The sequence below is a fragment of the Microcebus murinus genome, chromosome 2, assembly GCF_040939455.1.
Source record: "Microcebus murinus isolate Inina chromosome 2, M.murinus_Inina_mat1.0, whole genome shotgun sequence".
Taxonomy (NCBI): Eukaryota; Metazoa; Chordata; class Mammalia; order Primates; family Cheirogaleidae; genus Microcebus; species Microcebus murinus.
Window position 1 is genome coordinate 54,922,614 of NC_134105.1, and position 21,502 is coordinate 54,944,115.

Consider the following 21,502-nt stretch of genomic DNA (forward strand, 5'->3'; position numbering starts at 1 on the left):
CTTTATTTATTTTCCTCTTATTTTTCTTCAACCAACTGTAATATAGTTATCACCAGAAATGGCTATCACCAAGATTACCAGTGGCCTAATATTTCCAAAATTGAGTGGATATCTTCAATCTCTTATTTCACTGGACACCTGTCTTTTGTATGATACTCTTGTCCACTCTTTGTTCCTATTTTCAGCCCTCAAGTGTTAGCATCCCTCAGGGTACCTTCCTCAATCAAATGCACTTTTGGTTCCCTTCACATTCCCCATGAGGAGCTCATCCCTGTGTTTCTGCTTCCGTGAAATGCCTAATTTGTACCACCAGCTGAAACCTATTCCCTAAACTTTAGATTTTAATAGCCAACTGATTCCTGGACATCTCCACTTACGTCCCTCAGGAGCCTAAAGATAATTGTGATCAAAACGGAATTCAGTTTCTCCCATGTATCTGCTCCCACGCCCATATTCTGCATCTCCATTGGTGACACCACTATGTGCTGGGAAACGGAGACATGCATGATTCACTCCCTTTCCCGCATATCCAGTCACCAACTCCTACCATTTTTATCTTCTAAATGTTTCCTGAATCAACTTCTCTTTATTCCTCATTACCTCTTTCATTACTAGCTCTAATAAGACTTCCTGTTTTTTTTTTTCTTTTTTCTACCAGGGTGGAGGATATATGCAAAATACCAATCTGCCAAAGTCACTTCCTATTAAAAATCTTTTAATCATACTTCTTCACCCATACAATAAGGTCCTATCTCCTTAAAAAAAAAGTACGAGGCCTTCATAGATCCCTGTCTTCCTTATTGGACTCATTTCCTGGTACTCAGTGTGTCTCAAACTTAACACTCTAGTTGAGCAAATTTCCTATCATTCCTATTCACACATCAGGCTATTTCTCACCACTCTGCTTCTGGCTAAAATGTACTTTTTTTTCTCTCCACTCCTCTCTTCTTGTCCCTCAACTCCTTCTCATCTGAGCTCCATGAATCTTTCTCTGGCTCCCCCTCAATACTAAGGCAGATAAGTCCCCCTACATTGTATTCTCATAATATCATGTATTACCTTTATGTATGTTTACTACAGAGCTAGACTGTGAGTTTCTTGAAGGAGAGACTGTTCTATGCATTATGACTCTAGTGTAATGCCTAGCACTTAAAAGATGTTTAATCAGCACTTCCTTAATGAAGGGATGAATAAATTATAAAAAAGTGCTGTGTCTCCATTCTTGTCATTATTTTTTTCATACTGTGTCACTGTGTGGCAGAGACAGTAGTGTTCATCAAACATTTCATGTTCTCCCTCTAAATTTCCCAGCTTTCCTTGCACTTAGGTTGGGGCCATATAAATAGTTTAGAAAATAAGCTATACACATAAATGATACATGTCACTTCCTGCCCAGTGTCTTTAAGAGTAGTTGTGAATTTTCCACATTTTCTCCTCCCTTGCTTTGGCTCTTCTAGAAGTCTTGAGCTGGTGATACCACAAGATCGTGGGGCAGAAACCCATGTTGGACAAGTAGTAGTAGGAGGAAGTAAGCCTGTTGTGTTAAGCCACTGAGATTTCATGATTAATTTCTTACCGGAGCATAATCTAGTCTACCCTGAATAATGCTTTTTGTTACAAGCATAGACATTAATCTCTGTCCTATTATTTGCATATCCAGTTTTATTGAGCCTTACCCAGTGCGCAGCTCTTTCTCTTCTCCTTACCTTTGCATAATGCCTAGGCTTAGGGAAAAAGACACCACATGACTGTTGCCAGCCAGCCCTGTGCCTCAAAACCTCTGTGTATCAGTATGCTTCCCACAGTACGTTTATGTTTTCTATCCCTGCCCAGCATAATGTACAGGCAGAGTAATTCACTGCTTGTTTCCTACAATCTAAGTGGTAATGGGAACATTTTCCTACATTAAAAAAAAAAATTCTCCATACTCCCTCATACTTGGCTCTGATTTCACAGCAGAATGTCATGTCTCTAACTTTAAATTTTGACTCCTTTTATAAAGGAAATTTCTCCTAAGAATCTCCTAAGAAACTTCTCCTAAGAACAATTGCATGTTCTATTGCAATTGAAGACTAAAGGGATCAGAGACTATCTCCATAGTAGGTCTGGAAGTCTCTGAAACACTCCTAATATGTCAAGGGTGCATGTATAACCTCCACTGACCTGCAATTATTAATATTCTGATGCTAACTTTGATACAATTCCATTTTTTCCCACAGGTATTCTATGAAATGCACTGGCTTTCCTAATTAGGTCCCAAATTTTATTGAACTATGCTTGTATTTTATTGTTTCAGTAGGTATTAATTCTTTCAGTTTGGGAAACAAACAAACAAACCAACAAAAAAAAATCTGGCTTCAGGTGTGGCTTAGTCCCAGGACAATATGATGGAACCAGGATCTATCTTTTAACTCAACTTTCTTTAGAAAGACTCCATCGTCAGACAGACTCTTCCCTTTGACTCCTGGCTGAAGTTCCAAGAGCTATACCCTTCCAGTTTCGAATCCAGCAGGGCAGAAAAAAAGTTGTTTCCCCAGAAGACACAGCCAAAGAGTCATGGCTTTGTATAGATTCTGAGTGGGTCATGTTCCCATCCCTGAACCAACCCTGTAGCCAGATGAATACAATGCACTGATTAGCTTCGGCCTTAGTCACCACCCCCTCCCCCCAAGTGGTAAAAAAGGACCGGGTGTCAAAGGAAGCAAGTGGCCAAAGAGTGTGGAAGGGGATAATTTCTGGAGAGAAATGAGGCCACCACAAGGGAGCTTATGATGTTGGCAGCAATAGCAACCTCTTTTCTCTCTAGATAGTCTGCCACTGAGAAGATAGAATTTAGAGACAGGTTCTAGTTAGGGAATGAAAGTATTTTATTATGCACTACAGGTTAAACCTTGATCATATTCTCTTTTTTCCTTCTCTAACCTTCTCTAAGGTATTCTGTTCTCCCATATGTTGCCTTGTGTTTTAGTTATGTGTAAGCATTTCTCTCCCCTAGATCTAGATCATCAGCTACTTCAAGGCAGGAACTACAGATTCTGTATTGTGCATTACACATGGAAAGCATCCCCACTAGTCCACAAATAATTATATTATTTGATGATAAAATGAAGGGATAAGAAGTCAATGGGTCTTATGCACACTATTATCACATCATGGTACTGTAATGCATGGGTGTTTGCAAGGAGCTGATACACACACAGTAAGAACTTACTATGTGCCCAAGTACAAGGGTAAGCCACAGGGATGTGAGGAGATAGTGGTTACAAAAATAATTCCCCTGGCCTTCAAAAGCTCATACTGTAGTGAAGAAAGCAGACACTTAACAAATACAGTGTAATTAATGCCACAAAGAATCATCATAAGGTATTAAGGGAGAATGTATGTGAGTAATAGATCTTGATTTTTATTATTATTGTTTCAATTGACTCCAGATTAATTCCAGATTGGCTACCTCAGGGACTACCAGTTTTTCTGGAGGTCTATTAAACTTGGAATTTCTTAGATGACTAATACTGGATTCCCAAATAAAAACTTGAGATCTAAGAAATTACATCTTATATTTGTGATAAGAAAAGACTAATTTGGTTTTCTTCTCCTCTCTCCTTTCTCTATACCTCTCTTCTAGCCTGAAGTTGTGGATCAAATACAAAACTTAAGGGAGTTATGGATGGATAATAATGCATTACAAGTGCTACCTGGGGTATGTAAGTTTTTATTATGCCATGTTGTTTAACATTAATGTTATACATTGGTTGTATTTGATACTAATTCATCTTAATTCTCAGTGTTTGCTTTTCAAAGTAAAATAACACTTCTTAGGAGTATTCATTCACCAACTGTTTCAACTAATTCATTTTTTTAGTATCTCATATATCTTTTGTGAGTATTATAGGTATGCAAAATGTGTGAAAGATTTTTCTTGTTCTCTTTAGAGTATATTTGTTATTTCTTCCACATTTACTGTTTTATTAAAGCTACAAAATTTATAACTATATCATTAAAATGCAAAATACTACACATAATACCAAGCTTTATTTTTACAAAATTAACCTGATTCTTATATATAACTAGACAATGATTTCTGCTCATATTGTTAGAGCTCTTCCACAAAATAAAAATCTCTCTCAATTTTCCAATAGAATCCATTTGAATCACACTGTATTAAAAACAGAAAGTTAAATCAGAGTCAGTCTTTTTCCTCAACTAAACAGCAGTCCAGTAATATCTCCTGAGTAGTAGGTTTACCAGTCAACTGGCAAGTATCCCTGCTTTTTTCCATCTAGAGAAAGAATGGCTTGCCATAAAACACTGCCCCTTGCCACTTGTATGCATGAGTATACACACACACACACATAGAGCAAACACAATCTCTCAGTTGTTTTGGATAACTCTGAACTCCTGGCATTGGACAGAGTAGCCAGAACAAATGGATATGCAATAAATCTTCAGCCAACACAGAGGTTCAGATGTGTGTTCTCAAAGCCAGTTTTATTTCTCTTCTGAATTGACATTAAAAACTACTTAAAATGATTGCAAAAGCAACAAGAAGCTTATTCTTTCTTTGAATAAGCATGAAACTACATAAAGGAGAAAATTTGAAAAAAGATTAGGGAAAAAATACTTTCTTCTCTTATCAAAAGGATACACTTCTACTATCATCACAGACAAAACAGAAAAGTATGTACATCTTCTATTTATTGATTTATTCAAAAATCATTTACCAATATACCTCTATGAATCAGAAACTATGCTAATGTCAGGTTTATAAAGATAATATATTTAATGACCTTGAACATATTTGTTTGAGGAGTTCACACATAGCAGGAAAGACAGATCTGGATTCTACTATACACAGTAGAGCTTGATTTGTGCCATATTCAAGGTATGTACAAATCCTAGGGCAACACAGGTAAGACACTCATCCATTCCCTATGCAGAAATTGAGTAATCAGAATATATGTCTAGTTGGAAGTTTATACCTGTTTCTTCAATATATTTATTTATTAAAACACTTACATGCCTTTACCATGGGCGAGGCACCCTCTAGATGTTTTACAAGTATTGATTCATTGAATCCCCATAACAACCCTATGAAGTAAGTTCTATTACCATCCCCATTTTATAGATGATAAAACTGAAATACAGAAGAAGTAACTTAGCCCAAAGGTCATGTAGCCAGTAAATAAATGGTGAAGCTATAATTCAAATGAGCTACAGAGCCTACTATTCATTGTGATGCCCCAAGATGCTCTTTATAGAACCAACAGAAGGTACAAATGAGAATTAGATTCATCTTGCTTTTCATAAGGGTTATGTTCCCAAAATCTAACTGTGCAGATCAACTTACATGCCAAACTCCTTAATAAGCTTATTATTTAAATTGAAAGGTAGTGATGAAATCTTTTGTAAAACATTTAATGCTGCCTAATTTGTCTGTTTTGAAAGTAGATTTTTCACATGGAATGCTACAGATTCCTTACTTTATTTAGTACACTTGAATTAGGCATTTTGCTATCCCCTGTGTGAGAATACCCCACACCTCCCTGCTAAAAATAGGAATGGCTGTCTGAATATCGGTGCTGGCAAATAGTTATTTTTCAATTACCCAAAAACAGTCAACTTTGAAAGGCTCATCTCAAGTGCAGTCTGCAGCATATGTCTGTCAGTTCCACAGAATGATTAATCCTAAGTATTTAATGTCATAAGCCACAGGGAAAAAAGCAAGTTCACTTTTTTTTCTTAGTTCATGTATCATAATAAAGTTAATATACCTTTTAAATATTTTTATTATCCACTCTGTTTTTCGTAAATCAGAGAATTAAATAAATAATGATAAAATATTTAGCTTCTGCATAGTTCCTGTGACCATCAATCAAGGTTAATCAACCAAAATATGAGTAAACTGCATTGAATACGTGTTTATTTTTAAACCAACTCCAGCATCTTCTTTCACGTGTGGTTTCCACTCTTTTCATTTGCTGTTTGCTGCTCACCTACAGACCCCTCTACACCTGGAGGGATGTTGGGGCAACATTTGCTATCCTCCGGATTGTGCAACATTATGTCTCTAAGGCCCTTACCACCCCAGGCTATTTTTGCCAAGGTGTTTGAAATTGAAGGTTGAGAAAGACTAAAAAATAAACACCAATATATTATTTTGCTTCCAAAAAGAATGTTTAGGAACTGCACACCAAAATACTGAGTTATGCTGGAGATAGCAATGAAGGAAGCTTCAAGGACAAAAGAATTTTTCTCATGATAAAGGAATAAAAAAGAAACACACACACATAAACACATATATCATCTTTTATTGCTCATTGGAAGAGAAGAGTGAGCTTAGGCAACATAATAGTTCCTTGGAGTGGAAAACTATAAATAAAGTGATGGTATTTTTCCAAGTGACACATTTCTAAGAATGGTGAGAAACTTAGCCCTCACTCACCCAAAATACTCTGATTCCAGTACTCTGATGTAGCCGAGCAAACATTCAGCCACTCTGAGACTGTGCTCGTACTCTGCACCCATATAGAGAGCTGAGGGAGCAGGGCTGGAGATGTGCGCTGGGTCAGTTAGGGACATGGAGGTCAGGAATTGCCCATAAAATAGTTAAGTGGGCTTTGTAGGCTGAAGTCCTATAATGCAGAAATATATAAAGGCCCATCCTTTGGCCTCTACTCAGAACAACTGCAGGGCAAGTTCAATTTCAGTGCTCTTTGAAGGGTCAGCTGAGGACTTTCTCAAGATTTCATCACAGCCTAACTTCTTTGCCTCTTTCTTTCCTACCTCTTCCTGTCCACTGATGTTGATCTGAAAAGCATTCTCTCATAAACTCCTATCTTTGCCTCTCCTTCCCAGGGAACCCAAGGCATGACATTACTTAACCTCTAAGATTTAGCATGTTTTAAAATGCAGATTCTGATTCAGCAGGTGTGGGTGACTCTAAGACTCTACATTTCTGACAAGCTCCCAAGTCATGTCAGTGCTGCTAGTCTGTGCACACATAGTGAGTGGCAAGAATGTGAAGTATTAAATAATATATTAGCCAGGAGTGGTGACACATGCCCGTAGTCCCAGCTACTCAGGAGGCTGACACAGGAGGATCGCCTGACCCCAGGAGGTTAAGGCTGCAGTGAGCTATTATGACACCACTGCACTCTAGCCTGGTTGACGTGACAGAGCAAGACCCTGTCTCAAAAAAAGAAAAAAATAAATAAATAATATATATATATAAAGTACTTAGCACAGTGCAAAGTGTGTGCTTTTGTGTGTGTAATAAATGTTTATTATATATCTGTTGGTTTATACTCTGTCAAATAAGAAGAGATAATATAGTAAAATGGTAAAATATACACATGTAGACCAGATAAATGGATGAACCATTGAGCAAACAAAATGTGTGGAACATTTATTTGCAAAACATGCCCTAAAGAAAAGGAAAATGAAAACTTTCATCCTGCCCTAACTCCTGTAATCCGTGTTCCACCCATGTGATTACTGTTCCCTTCTTGCCCAAGGTGTGGGTTGATTCCTTCTCTGTCCTCAGTAGTCAGTTACTAATCCAGTCATTCCACTCCTGAGTTTCTCTTGAATCTATCCCCTCTTCATCTTCACCTCTGCTGCCTTAACTACTAAACAACTAAAATACTTGTAATTGGATCTCCCTGACTCCAGCCTTTGAAAGTTCCCCAAAGTTGTTTCTTCTAAGCACAAATCTGAGCATGTCATTCCCCATTTTACAAGCCTGGTAGCTTTCCTTGCCTATAAGAGTTCATTATCTCTTCACATCTAAGGCCTTTTAACAGCTGGCTTCTTCCTATAATCCCAACTTCATTACTATGTTCAGCCACTTAGAATTTCTCACTCTTTCTCCAATGCTCCATGCTTTTTCACACTTCTCTGTGAATGCATGTGCTGTTCTTTCTTGTAGGTACAAGTTCTCCTTTCTTAATAATCATTGCCTTCCAGACAATTTGCAGCTCTTTCCTTTTCTTCTGTGGCATTCCCTACATGCTTTCTTATTGCACATATCACAGGATATTGTAATTATCTGTTCAGCTGAAAGTTTCCTTCACTACTGCTATGAACCGTCTTCATCATGGCAAGTCTCCCCCATACCTAGCTGTCTTATTCATGATTGTCCGTCAACCTATAGCACAGGTACTGGTTTATAGTACATCCTCAAAAAGGACTGTTGACTGAAAAAAACATTGAATCTGAGTAGTAGGATAAAATCCAAGTCAGAATTTAAACATTTCCTATCCATTTGAAATTTTAAGGATCAACATATCAGCATTAATGGTTTCAGTGCCAACTTCAAGATTATTGCTGTGTTTTCTAACTGCAGCATTGAGATATAATTCTCATACCATATATAATTCAGTGTTTCCTTAAAATACTCAAATAGTGGCCGGGCGCAGTGGCTCACACCTGTCCTAGCACTCTGGGAGGCCGAGGCGGGCGGATTGCTTGAGGTCAGGAGTTCGAAACCAGCCTGAGCAAGAGTAAGACCCCCATCTCTACTATGAATAGGAAGAAATTAATTGGCCAAATAATATATATAGAAAAAATTAGCCGGGCATGGTGGCGCATGCCTGTAGTCCCAGCTACTCGGGAGGCTGAGGCAGCAGGATTGCTTGAGCCCAGGAGTTTGAGGTTGCTGTGAGCTGGGCTGATGCCACGGCACTCACTCTAACCTGGACAACAAAGCAAGACTCTGTCTCAAAAAAAAAAAAATACTCAAATAGTTGTGCAACCATCCCCACTATCTAATTTTAGAACACTGTCATCAGCACTAAAAGAATCTGTGAACCCATTAGCAGTCACTCCCACGCCCCCCTCCACCTACCTCCTAGCAGTCCTGCTCTACTTTCTATCTCTTGGATTTGCATATTCTGGACATTTCATATAAATGCAATCATACAATATGTGGTCTTTTGTGACTGGTATTTTTCACTTCGCATATGTTTTTAAGGCTTGTCCACTTTATATCATGTGTCAATATTTTATTCCTTTTTATTGCCAAATAATATTCCATTATATGTATGTATCACATTTTGTTTATCCTTTCATCAATTGATGGAAATTTGGGCTGTTAACACTTTTTGGCTGTTGTGAATAATGCAACTATTTGTGTAAGTTTTTGTGTATACATATGTTTTTTATTTTCAGGTATATGCCTAGGGATTGTTGGGTCATATGGCAACTCTTATGTTTAACATTTTGAGAAACTGCCAAATCTACTTACAAAGCAGCTGCCTCATTTTACATTTCTTCTAGCTATATTTGAAGGTTTGACAATATCTCCATGTTCTTGCCAACACTTGTTTTTGTTGTGGTTTCTTTTAAAATTAATTTTACAGCGTTGTGGTTTTTACAACTTTAAAATATCCCGTGAAAGTTTCTCAACTAACTCTGAGTTTATGCAATGTCATCAAGTCTATAGGGAAGTTAAAGATGTTGGTATACCTGGACATGTCAAAAAACAGAATAGAAACGGTGGACATGGATATTTCTGGATGTGAAGCCCTTGAAGACCTCTTACTATCATCCAATATGTTGCAACAGTTGCCTGACTCAATCGGTGAGAATATAACATTTTGTCATGAATATTTATGTCAAATATACCATTTTCTTTTTTGTCAGTATAATTTGTCTATAGATATAGATAATATACTGTTAGTCTAATATTAATAAATTATCAAATTCACTACACAAATCATAAAATAGTATTTTACAAATATCCTAAAATGAAATATTAACTTAAGCTGCCAATTTCAAGAAGGCTCTCCTATTAAGATGATCCTGCTAAATTGGTATATTTTAAAAATTGCTAGATCTTTTATGTTATGAGAGTCATTATAAGGAGTATATAGATTAGATTTATAGTTATTTGGTAACTATGTACATCTCCTTATATCATGATAGAATTATAGTAGTTCTATCCACAAGATGTTGCTATGTTCTATTTTTAATATTGTAACATTGTTATATTAATGGTATGGAAATAACATATGAAAATATATAAATATGAAATGTTTTCTTAGTTCTATTATTTTTTGAAAGACACATTGTTTTTATCATATTGTTAAGATTCATGAGGGCAGATAATTTGTCAGTATATAGTAAGCCTTCAATATAGTTTTGTTTATAAATTTTTATATAAATAAGGAATATAGATTTTAACCTCTTTGAAACAATTGTGTTACATGTTCTGGAACTTAATGCTTCTAAAAATTGTCACAACCTAGGTAGCCCAGATGAAGACAAGGTAGTCTCCCAAACTTTTCTTCACTATCTTATTATTTCCAGTTTGCCATTGTTTAAGGTGGATAAAGAGTTTAGTTTTAGCAAAATCAAAGTCTAAGTTTCCTTTCTTTCTAGATTTTCTGGCTTTTTGATTTATATAATCACATATTTTATAATGGTATTTTTGCAACTTGCTCAATCCTGGGTTCTAACTGAGAGCTTTGTCAAACACTCCCACATTTCCAGGCTTTGTCTTTGAAAATTCTGATTCAGAATGTGTGGCAAGCACTCTGATCTGTATTTTTATTAAATATCCTAAATGAAACTTGTGATCAGACAAGTTTAGGAAATAATGGTTTATGTTGTAACAGGTAAGAAAGTACAATAGTTAAAAAGAACATTTCACTGGTCAAGATCACTGGTCAAGAGTGACTTAATACATAACCTCACACCCCTACTCAACCACCATTCCATACAGTTTTAAATACATGATGAGGATAGAAAAACCACATATATTCAAAGAATATATTTTTCTTCATTGTTGCCTCTTCAGTGCCAAGAATTTTGTCTGGCATGTGGTAGGTGCTCCTTCAATACTTAATAAATAAAAGAATTTTAGCCATGCTTAAGAAGAATGAGCATCTACCTGAAGCTGAGACAGAACTGAAGTACAGCAATGACCCCAGGTCTGTTAGGCTCTGGACCACAAACAGCAGCCACAAAAGTTCCTGCAGTGAAATAAAAAATAGAAGTGCCTTAAGCATAACAGGGGAATCAGAGCTTACCAAAGATTAAGGCGGGGATCCCTTTTCTGTGAAGAGAGACTGAAAAAACCTATTACTAGTATGTGGAGCTATGGAGGAAGGAGAGAATAGAAAGGTTGAAACTGCTGAAAATTATGGCGAGTCACAAGCTGGCTTGGACTGGATCTGCAATATCCACATAGGATGAGAATACCACGTTGCTAACATGAGACCTGGTTCTGAACTCTAGAAACCTGGGGGTCAGGTAGAGGTAACCAGAAGACATCCAGACAGGGAGGGAGAGGTAACCAGAAGACATCCAGACAGGGAGGGGGGAGCATAGTGAAGGAGAAAACATTCACTCTCACAAATGAGATTGCAAGCAAACATTTCAAAGGAAAACAAATATTATGACAACCAAAACTTCAACCAAATAGGAGAATTTACCCCAAGGGAAACAGAAGTTATCAAGCAATGTAAAAATAATTTTATGAATAAGTATTATAGATCCTCAAATAGTCAAAGGAAGAATGACATTCATAAAAATAATAAGACCTTATAAAATAAGAGCCATAACTAAGAATAGATGATTATGAAAGAGGATCAATTAAAAATCCTGGAAATGAAAAGAGAGATGTTGGTCAAAGGGTACAGTTAGACAGGAGGAATAAATGGTAAGTATTTAAGGTGATGGATATTTTAATTAGCTTGATTCAATCATTCTACACTATATAAATTCATGTATATATATATATGCATATATATATATCATTGTGTCACTGTGTATCCCATAAATATACATGATTGTAAAGTGTCAACAATTTTAAAGAAGAAATTAAAAAAATAAATCCTGGAATTGAAAATACTACATAAGTAAATAAAAAAAATGCAACAGCTATAATAAAGAGAGGGCAATATAGTCAGGTTCAGAATTAGTAAATTGGCAGATAATACTGAGGAATAGAACAGGCACATAGAGCTTTTTCAATGGAAAATACTAAAGATTAGTTAAGAGACACAGAGAATAGAATAGAAATTGTATTCTAAAAATAAATAAATTTTAAAAAATTATCTTCTTCAGAAATATAGGAAAGAATGAATGGCAGAGAAAGTATTCAAAGAAAAAATATTTGAGAGTCTTTTTTCAGCATTGAAGATACTAGTAATTTCTCATATTAAATGCACACAGATAATGCTAAAAGGGATAAATACAATAAATTCACCCTGGCTTATTATTGTAAAACTGCAAGGATAAAGGAAAAAGAATCTTAAAATCTTCCATAGGACAAAAAGAGCTCATATACAAAAATAATTAGAGATGTCATAATTCTCATCGGTGAAAATAGCTTCTAGATAGTGGAGTAGTATCTTCAATTACTGAAGAATAATAATAGGCAGGCTGGATATCTATACCCAGCTAAACACTCACTCATGAGTGAGGACCCTTAATGAAAGAACTGATTTGGTAAATTAAGTTGTTATATCTAAATAACTAGTGACTGTAAAAGAGGAATCTTTTATATTGAAAATATGGAAATAAAAGACATGGAAGAGCATTGTTAGAAAGGACTATGGAGTGCTAAGGACATTATCTTGTTCAGGAAGAGGCTAAAACACTTAATAACTTTAGAATTTGTAGAAAATATTAAGTTAAATATTTGCTACATGTTAAAAATTCATTAATATCTACTTAATAGAAATAGGATTTATAATTTCCAACCAGCAGAGGAGGAAGAGAGGCATGAAAGAAAATATTTATACATCAGAAGAAATAAAAATAGAATTTTAAAAATCATAGAAAACATAAAATAAGATGGTAAAAATAAATTCAAATTATGTATCATAAATCACAACAAACAAAATGGATATAATAAATTAAACTTATTTCGTTAAAAGATCCAGAGTTTCAAGTTCATCTATCTTCTGATTATGAGACACATTTAAAACAAAACACAGAAAAATGTGATTTTAAAAGGTGGTAGAAAATGAAGCATTATTATTAACATGATATAATTATTTGTTTAAAATACCTTCCTTTAAGAAAGCAAACTAGGAAATTAGCCTCCTGGTCTGAGGAAAGCAGCATGTCTAGGTAACAAAATATCATGCTAGATACTGGGCTGGCACAAACCAGATTCAGACAGACAAGTAGTAGTATATATTTTACAACTTCATTTAGGATCTGAATGGTTCCCAAATGAAGAAAGTAACTGTTACATTAGCTTACTTTTCAAACTATCTTTGGGCCTTATTGACCTTTCGGGGGAAATTATATTTATACATCTGCAGAGTTCCCACAGTCCCTGATGATAGAGGTGGAATGACTGACTTTCCTCCGAGAATTCCCTTTTTGGTCAAGAGAAATATCTGGGTTAGCATCTGAAGAGCTCTATTCTGAGGCCCTAGAATAATTCATTGGTGCTAACTGGATGGCAAATTACATCATGTCTTCCTCAGTATCTATTGGACCACCAACACTTAAAAGAATAAAAGATAAGAATCTTTATAGTATTAATAGAAGGATGTAGCAACTAAAATAAAATCTTTACTTCCATCATGTCTCTTTGAGTTCCTCTGCAGCTGTGGGTTGTTTGAATGGAGTGGTGCACTCAACAACAAATCCTGTGTGCTGACTCACTTTCCTTTTGCCACTTCCAGGGAAATTGAAGGGGACTCTTTTCCTCTTCTAGATTGTTTTAATAATCAGCTTCTTTGGATAGCAAAGAAACTCAATAAAGGAAAATATAATTTTTTACTTTCCAAAATAAATTATCTTATTCACTTACTGGTTAAAGGTACAGGCTTTGCAGTCAGATTACCTGAGTTCAGATTCTGACTTTTCTACCTTACTAGCTGTGTGACCTTAGACAATTTACTTAATCTCTCTGTGCCTCAGTTTCATCATCTATAAAGTGAAAATAGTAATAGTACTTGCATCATGATATTATTTTGAGGAATACATTAATATATGTGAAATTGCTTAGAATCCTACCTAACATAGAGTAAGCAACTGTTATAATAATAAAAAGTATTATAATCTTAGATTTAACAAGTACACAGCTATTTGCTTTCAAAGTTCTATTACATATATTTAAATGCCATGTAAATATTAGCTATTTTAATAACAAATGATATTAATATTCAATACATTGATGCTAATAATATATTTATATATATATAGCTAAAATTATAGTAAAAAGCCTTCTTTTTCTTTCTCTCCAGTACTTCTTAGTTGAGAGTACAGGATAATGAGGTGGAGAATTGGAGAAGGGCACAAGGGGAGAGAAAGAATAGGATGAGATACCTTTGATTTCTGTAGAGTAGAAGGGAGTCCAAGAAGATATGGTACCGAAATGCAGTAAAGAAATTATCTGTCAGAGGAAGACATAAGAAATGAGGATTAGGCTGGTGTCCTAATTCCACATCGGGAACAGTGACATTCTACAGAAGCTCCAGAATCTGCTCAGAGTTTTCCCTTGGATAAAATCTGAGCAGCAAAGTCACAAGAGAACGAGGTTCCTTTAAACACGCAGAAATGTTGCTGAGAAGGGAGGCCTAACCTTCAAAGCCCTCAAAAAGAGCCACGTGACAGAGCTTCTTCTCGAAGCCACTACATTTGGCCTTAGTCCTCAACTTGCCTCAAGGTTTTTACCGCATGACTTCAGAGCTGGGGACCAATCCCCTGAGAGAGAGCTTTGCACACTGGCTCCGAGGTATGTGCTCAGCCATCTGTAAGCCGGCCCCTAATGCCTTGTTACCCGGTCAAGTGAAGTTGAAGCTGTCAACCCTCCTCCAGCACCTCCGGTGGGCAGTGCCACTAGCCCGATCAGGCTACCAAGTCATAAAAAATTTAGCTGCAATTCATAGGACCCTGTTTTCTTGCCATATCTGAAAAACAAGCTCAGGTGTCCTTTTATATTTCCAAGGTGGATATTTTAACATACACGCTAAGAAACTCAAATGATTCAATCACCTTTTGTATATAGATGAATATGGTAGTGAGTGTTCCGACTTCAGATATAAATTGCCCCAATGTGAATTGTCCTCTTTCCCAGGTGCTGTTGTTTTCAATCTGATGTATTAAGCTCCTGATGTTGTAGGTATTTTCTCATAGCAATCTAATAGTGATAACATTTCTCTCCACTAGCGTAGAATCTTGAATGCTTTTGAAGAATACATAACTGAGCATACTGAAATTTAAAGTATAGCAACAGCTTTATTTCAGACTTTTTGTAACTTACCCTGTACCTTTAAGGAATCCTCAAAATACTTGAGAAGGGAAAGCTCTGATCTATAGCAGTGCTTCCCAAAGCACGTTCACAAAACATTAGCTTTACAGCATATTGTACATGCACACACACATGCACACAAATTCCATAATAACTTTGGAGAGTCACATTATTATTTTAGTATATTAAAAGCTTCTAGAAAAACTTTAAGAAAACTTTAGGAAAAACCTGATCAAAGGAGCACATCTGGATCAGAAGACTTCAGGCTCAGGAGCTTCCTAATGGCAAGCATCAAATGCAATCATGTAGAAAACGAACCATGTTCACTGAGAAGCAAGTGGAAGATTTGAACATCTTGTTCAATAAGAATCCATACCCAAACCCCAACCTTCAGAAAGAGATGGCCTCAAAACCTGACATACATCTGACAATACTGCAGGTTTGGTTTGAGAACCGTAGAGCAAAACTCAGGAAAGTAAAATGCAAGGATGTTCAGCAAAAATATGAAGCTCAACAGCAGCAGATACCAGAAGGTGGAGTCAAGACCAGTCCCTGCCACAGAAATATGGACACACACCCTAGATCTCCTAACAACGCCTATCCTGTAGCCCCCATTTATGCAGATCACGGAGCACCCTCATACCAACTCAGCTTATACTCCAATGTTAAGGTCCCTACAGATGTCTTCCTTGGCCACAGAATAGTCCATTTTGGCTGCTGCCAAGATCCTAACATTTACTGCCTCTATCCCATTTTGGAATCCCATGTTGGTTCTCCATGCTTCAGTTCTAATGTTTTTGGCTATTCACTTATGCAAAGGAGGGAGAGATACTAGACATAAAAGGGCACATATAATAATTCACAGTCAAGAGAATACTAGAGGTAGACAGACACAACAATATGGATTGATTTCAGAAACATTATGTGGCACAAGAGAAAGACACAAAAGGCTATATACTGTATTAATTCCATTTATATGAATTCCTAGAGCAGGGAAAAGGCATCTCTCGTGGCAAAAAGATTAGTGGCTGCCTATGTGGAAAGAATTAAATAGAGGCATAAAACAAATTTATTGGGGTGATGGAAATGTTTTATGTCTTACTTAGGGTGGGAGTTACCTTGAGGAATAAAGTCATCAAAACACTGAGAACTGTACATCTAAAACCTGTGCATTTTATTTTACCTAAATTTAACCTCAATAAAAAATATGTAATGAGAAAAAACTGTGTTAATGGAAGCTGTTTAATTTTGTTTAGCTTGGCATTTCTGAAAACATATTTGACCATGAAGCATACTATATCCATCACAGCAAATTTTTTGCATTAACACAGTAATCTATAGTCTAATGTGTAGTTCCAATGTAAAACAAAAATTTTGAAAATGTTCATGCTTTGCCCTTGGATTTTGGCTATTTAGGCCATAGAAATACTGTAAGTTATTTTATAGCCTGGTAAGGAAGTTGATTATGTCAAAGCAGCTGTTCTTCAATTACTCTGTGGCTATTGCTCATTAAAACCCTGGAAGGAGAGCAAGCCATAAAGGTACTGAGGGCATAAATCAGATAGAGCAAGATGAATAGTTGCAACTTCAATTCTTGGCCAATTCTACTTGGTGTATTAACAATTGCAAGTTTTCATGCTTACTGCTGATCCAAGCCAAGGATTTATGGTACTAAAAAGAGTATGAGGTCATATGTTGTAGTTTTCCAATACCATAATTATAACCACTGCATTGCAATACTTCAGTATTCACTCGTTGATTATAAGGCTTAATTTGGATTTGTTTTCAATTTGTATCCCAACAGGAATGTCAGTTATTAGTACTTAGGAGTTAATTAAATATGAATCACAACTGGCTTGAAAAATTTCAATTGGTTCATTTGCTAAAGAATACAAAAGGGAAATGTAGCAGTATTAGGGTCAACTCAGGTGTCTGTGGAGCCCTGTGTTTTGTTGATTTCTCTGCATTGATATTCTTGAATGCCATTGATGGAAGCAATTTTTTTGCAACCAGAAGGTCAAAACTAGACTGCACATAAATATTGGTTTATGGGGTTATATAGGCAGAATGTAGCCAATTAACATGCCAAGCATTCATCACAAGTGATTCATTTGATTTCCTTTGCATCACATTTCCTGTCACAAATATGCTTTTATGTATTAATCATCCTTCTTTTCTGTTTTTAGGGCTGTTGAAAAAACTAACTACTCTAAAAGTAGATGACAATCAACTTACACTGCTACCCAATACAATTGGAAAGTAAGTACCAACATTTTATACCAGTCAGCCTCTCTAAAGCCAGAAATGAAAGGATGCATTGAGTTTTCTACTTGAAAACATTTTTCTCCTCTAGATACCAATAATTTTGTTTATCTGTCAACTTATTTTGACTATATTATATTATATTTATATGTGTCTATATATATTTAATTTTATATCTGAACATTGCATTGATATCCAACTAAATAATATCATGAGAAATATCTGAGAAACTACAGATCTCTCACAAGCAACATGATTAACGAAACCTTCAATTATAGTCTGGCTGATATTTTTCAGACATTATTAATTTGATTTTTTTGACTGAGTACCAGCTCTAAATTCACTGGAATATTTCTGCAAAATTAAACTAATTTTTTTAGGATTTTTTTTACTATTTTTTCTTTTTTTTTTAGTCTATGCTATCTCCTATCAAACCAATTTTTATAAGGCCCTGAAGTATGTACATGCAACCGCTATACTATTAGTAATACTTGATTTTTATAGAAGCTTAATGTATTCATAGGAGCTTAATGTATTTATAGAAGCTAAAGAGAAAAGCATCTGCTTTAGGCTAACATTTTTTAAAACTTCAAGATTAAAGACCAACATTGCCTTTTAAGATGAAATATACTCCACTTATTTGATAGCAATTTATTTCTAACTTTGTAGTGCCATTGCCATTTAGTTTATAGTTCCTTAAGAATACGTATTATCAATGTTTTCCTAAAACATTTTTCTTTATCATCTGTGTAAAGTGATTTTTAAGAGTAGGAAAGGGCCCTAGGACCAAAAAGTTTGAGAATTTTTGCTCTATATCATGCCATGGTTTGGATAACAAAATTATGATGACTATTGTCTAACTTATGTTCACACTTCAAGATAGCCATGTGTACAAAAATGTTTTGTATTTGCATGTATGGAAATAAAAAATAGACTAAATTTCTAAGGTTTCACTATGTGCCTTAATCTGTCTTAAAGCTAAAAAGCAGTAATATTATGACTTTGCTTACTTTAGTGAATTAAGAATTGCGAGTTCAAGAGCAAGAAATGAAATTTGATTGTGATCCTGTTAAATGGCACCCCAGGTCATATATAGAAAGTTTTTTATAAATTGCAAAATAACATATTTTTATGAAATATTCTACCTTTAACTCTTGGCATAAAATTCTAGAAATGTTAAGATCAGCTACAGTGATCCCAAATATTCTTATTCTGCTCATGGAATATTTCAATATTTTAGACTTATCTTTAAAACTACTGGAAGAATTCACACATTTTTGTGACCAGAAGTATTCTGTGTTGAGTGATGAGAGTACAGTAGGAAAAACATTGTTTGGTGTTTCCTCTATAGTCCCACACTACTGCACAGAGCAAGGACTTAAAGACAGTATTTTGACTGCACCATGGCTATACTGAATTAATAATTTAGAGCCTGAAAGTATTTTATATCTTTGGGTTATACCAAATAGCTAGTAGGTGCCAAACACACATTCCTTAATGTTCTCTGAAATTCCAAAGATTCAAACTCTAACCTACAATTCCAGCTGACTTTATTAATGGCTATCTTGTTAAAAATCACTTGCGATGTTTTAATATAAGATCCTGTATGAAAAGTTATCACATTTAATCAGATCATCACTGATATTTGTAATAATGAAGTAAAAAAAAATAGACCTAAGTTTACCTTTTATTTTTTAAGAAGTTTTATCTCTATAATTGTACATATTGAAAGTAAAAACAAGTTGCAAAGAAAGTGTAAAGTACTTTAAAGCACTGTTTCCCAAACTTCAGTGCGCATAACAGTCCCCAGGAGAACTTGCTAAAATGTAGATTCTGATTCAGTGTTTAGGGCAGGGCTGCAAAGCCCAGACCCTGCATCTGTAACCAGCTCCTGGATAATTAGATGCTACTTATCCAGGGGCTACACGTTGACTTTCAAGGCTTTAATAAAGCCCTTCCGAATTTTTCAAGAGTAACATTTAAACACACACAACGGACATGTCAATAACAGTTAAAATACACAGAAACATTATAAGAGTTGTACTGAGGTCACATAGGTATCAGAATGATGACACTACTGGGAGGAACAATGTTTGAAATCAAAGGACAGTATTGACTTCATTTATAACAGTATTCTCTACACTGTTTTCTAGTTTGGTCTTCCTGAGTTGCTCTTGGTTTGGAAGATACTATTAATACCATTAACTTTCAATTACCTAGTTAATAGTGGAGAAGGATTGTGAATATGTTACATAAATAACCTATAAATGTCACTTTAATATCATTTGTGATCATAGGATATCATTAAATCTCCTATTAACGTAGATTATAATAAACACAAAGATAAATGGTTTTAAATTTCATCTTCTTAATTCAGTTTTAATTCTCAACAGAAGTAATGTAATTCAGTGGAAAATATTCAGTCAGGCTTGGGCTCCAATTCTAGTGTGACCATTTAATAGCTAGGTCACCAAAATGTGTGGGTTTTCCTCATGCCAAGTAATTCCCCAATTCCCTGTGGACACCAACTGGGTATCCTACAATTTAACTGGATTCTGACACATCTCCCTGGAGTTAGAATCAGGTCCCGCAGATTGAGTTCAGTCCCACAAGACTGCCCCCCACTTTAGATGTCAATCACAAGTTCAGACCTCCTGTACTTCTGACCTATAAATTGGGAGTTCGTATTATTCCCTCTTCAGGTTGAATCATTTGTTTGAATGGCTCACAGAAATCAAGGAAACATATTAAACAGTTTATGATAAAGGATATTACAAAGCATACAGATTAGTAGCCACATGAAAAGGTATTTAAGGAAAAGTGTGTGGGAAAGGATACAGAGCTTCCATGCCCTTTCTGGGCACGACATCTTCCCAGAACCGCCATGTATTTGGCAACCCAGAAGCTCTACCAACCTTATCCTGTTGGGGTTTTGTGGAGGCTTCATTATGTAGACATGATTGATTACATCGGTGACTACTGGTGATCAACTCAACCTCCAGCCCCTGTCCCCTCCCCAGAAGTCTGGGGTGGGACTAAAGGGCCCCTGGCAAACAATCCCCATTGTCAGGGTACTCAAGAGGCCCTAGCCATAAGTCATCACATTATCATGCAAAAAGACACTTATCCCTTGGAGATTCCAAGGGTTTTAGGAGCTCTGTGCCAAGAACTGGACAAGATCCAAATATATATTTCTTATTATAAATCACACTATCACAGGGACCATAAAAATAACCATGCAATCTGAAACTGCGAAACAGCCTTAATAATAAATGGAAAGAATTATGATTGTTCTTACACAAGGTCTTTAAAACCTTTTATCAAAACATTAAATACTGTTACTGTAGATTACAAACATATAGGGAAATGGAAAAATAGTAAAACTAATATTTATTTAGTACACTGTAATTTTAAACATTAGGAACATTGAGATTTAAAGTATATTTTTTAATAAAGAACTTATTAAGATTTGTTAGAACAGTCCTTGCACCTTCTTTTCATAGTATAAGTTATGATACAGAGTATCTTTTCTGTACATTGGTGAATTGTCATCCTTTTTAAGTTTGAATCAGCTTCCACAAATTTTATCCTTTGTGCTTTTAGTGTCATGTAATATTTCTGAGAGTTCTTTTAATGTGAAGTATATTACCATTATCACTTTCTCTTCTAAAACTTCATCCATTACATCAAAATCACATTCCTCATTATGTGGTTAACTTTGCCTTCATTAAATTCATCTGGCAGCTTACCTAGGATCTCTCTAATAGCAGCAATGTCAACATTCAAACAGGCAGCTCTTTCTTCTATAACTCCATTTATGTCCAGTTCAAATAATGCAAAGTTATTTCCACAATGTGCTAAAAGTTTCTGCTATGATGCATGTATATAACTTGCTGTTATTTCCTTCCATGATGCTTGAGTATTTTCAATTGTTTCATATCATATTTCATCTAGAACTCAGGTAAAGAAACTTCATGATCACCAGTTGTAGCATGAATAGCCTATTCAAAAGTCTGTATAGAA

At 35.5% G+C, this 21,502-nt stretch overlaps 1 protein-coding gene across 4 annotated transcripts in view; it reads left to right on the forward strand.

Annotated features, from left to right (window-relative positions):
• The window catches only part of LRRC7 (leucine rich repeat containing 7), a 510,593-nt gene that overhangs the window by 349,435 nt on the left and 139,656 nt on the right, over positions 1 to 21,502 (forward strand). For all 4 annotated transcript variants that reach the window (XM_075999305.1, XM_075999314.1, XM_075999312.1 and 1 more), the window contains exons 9-11: positions 3,626 to 3,700; positions 9,436 to 9,580; positions 17,404 to 17,476. In XM_075999305.1, the coding sequence (XP_075855420.1) occupies positions 3,626 to 3,700; positions 9,436 to 9,580; positions 17,404 to 17,476 (293 nt within the window). The remainder of the gene's footprint in view (positions 1 to 3,625; positions 3,701 to 9,435; positions 9,581 to 17,403; positions 17,477 to 21,502) is intronic.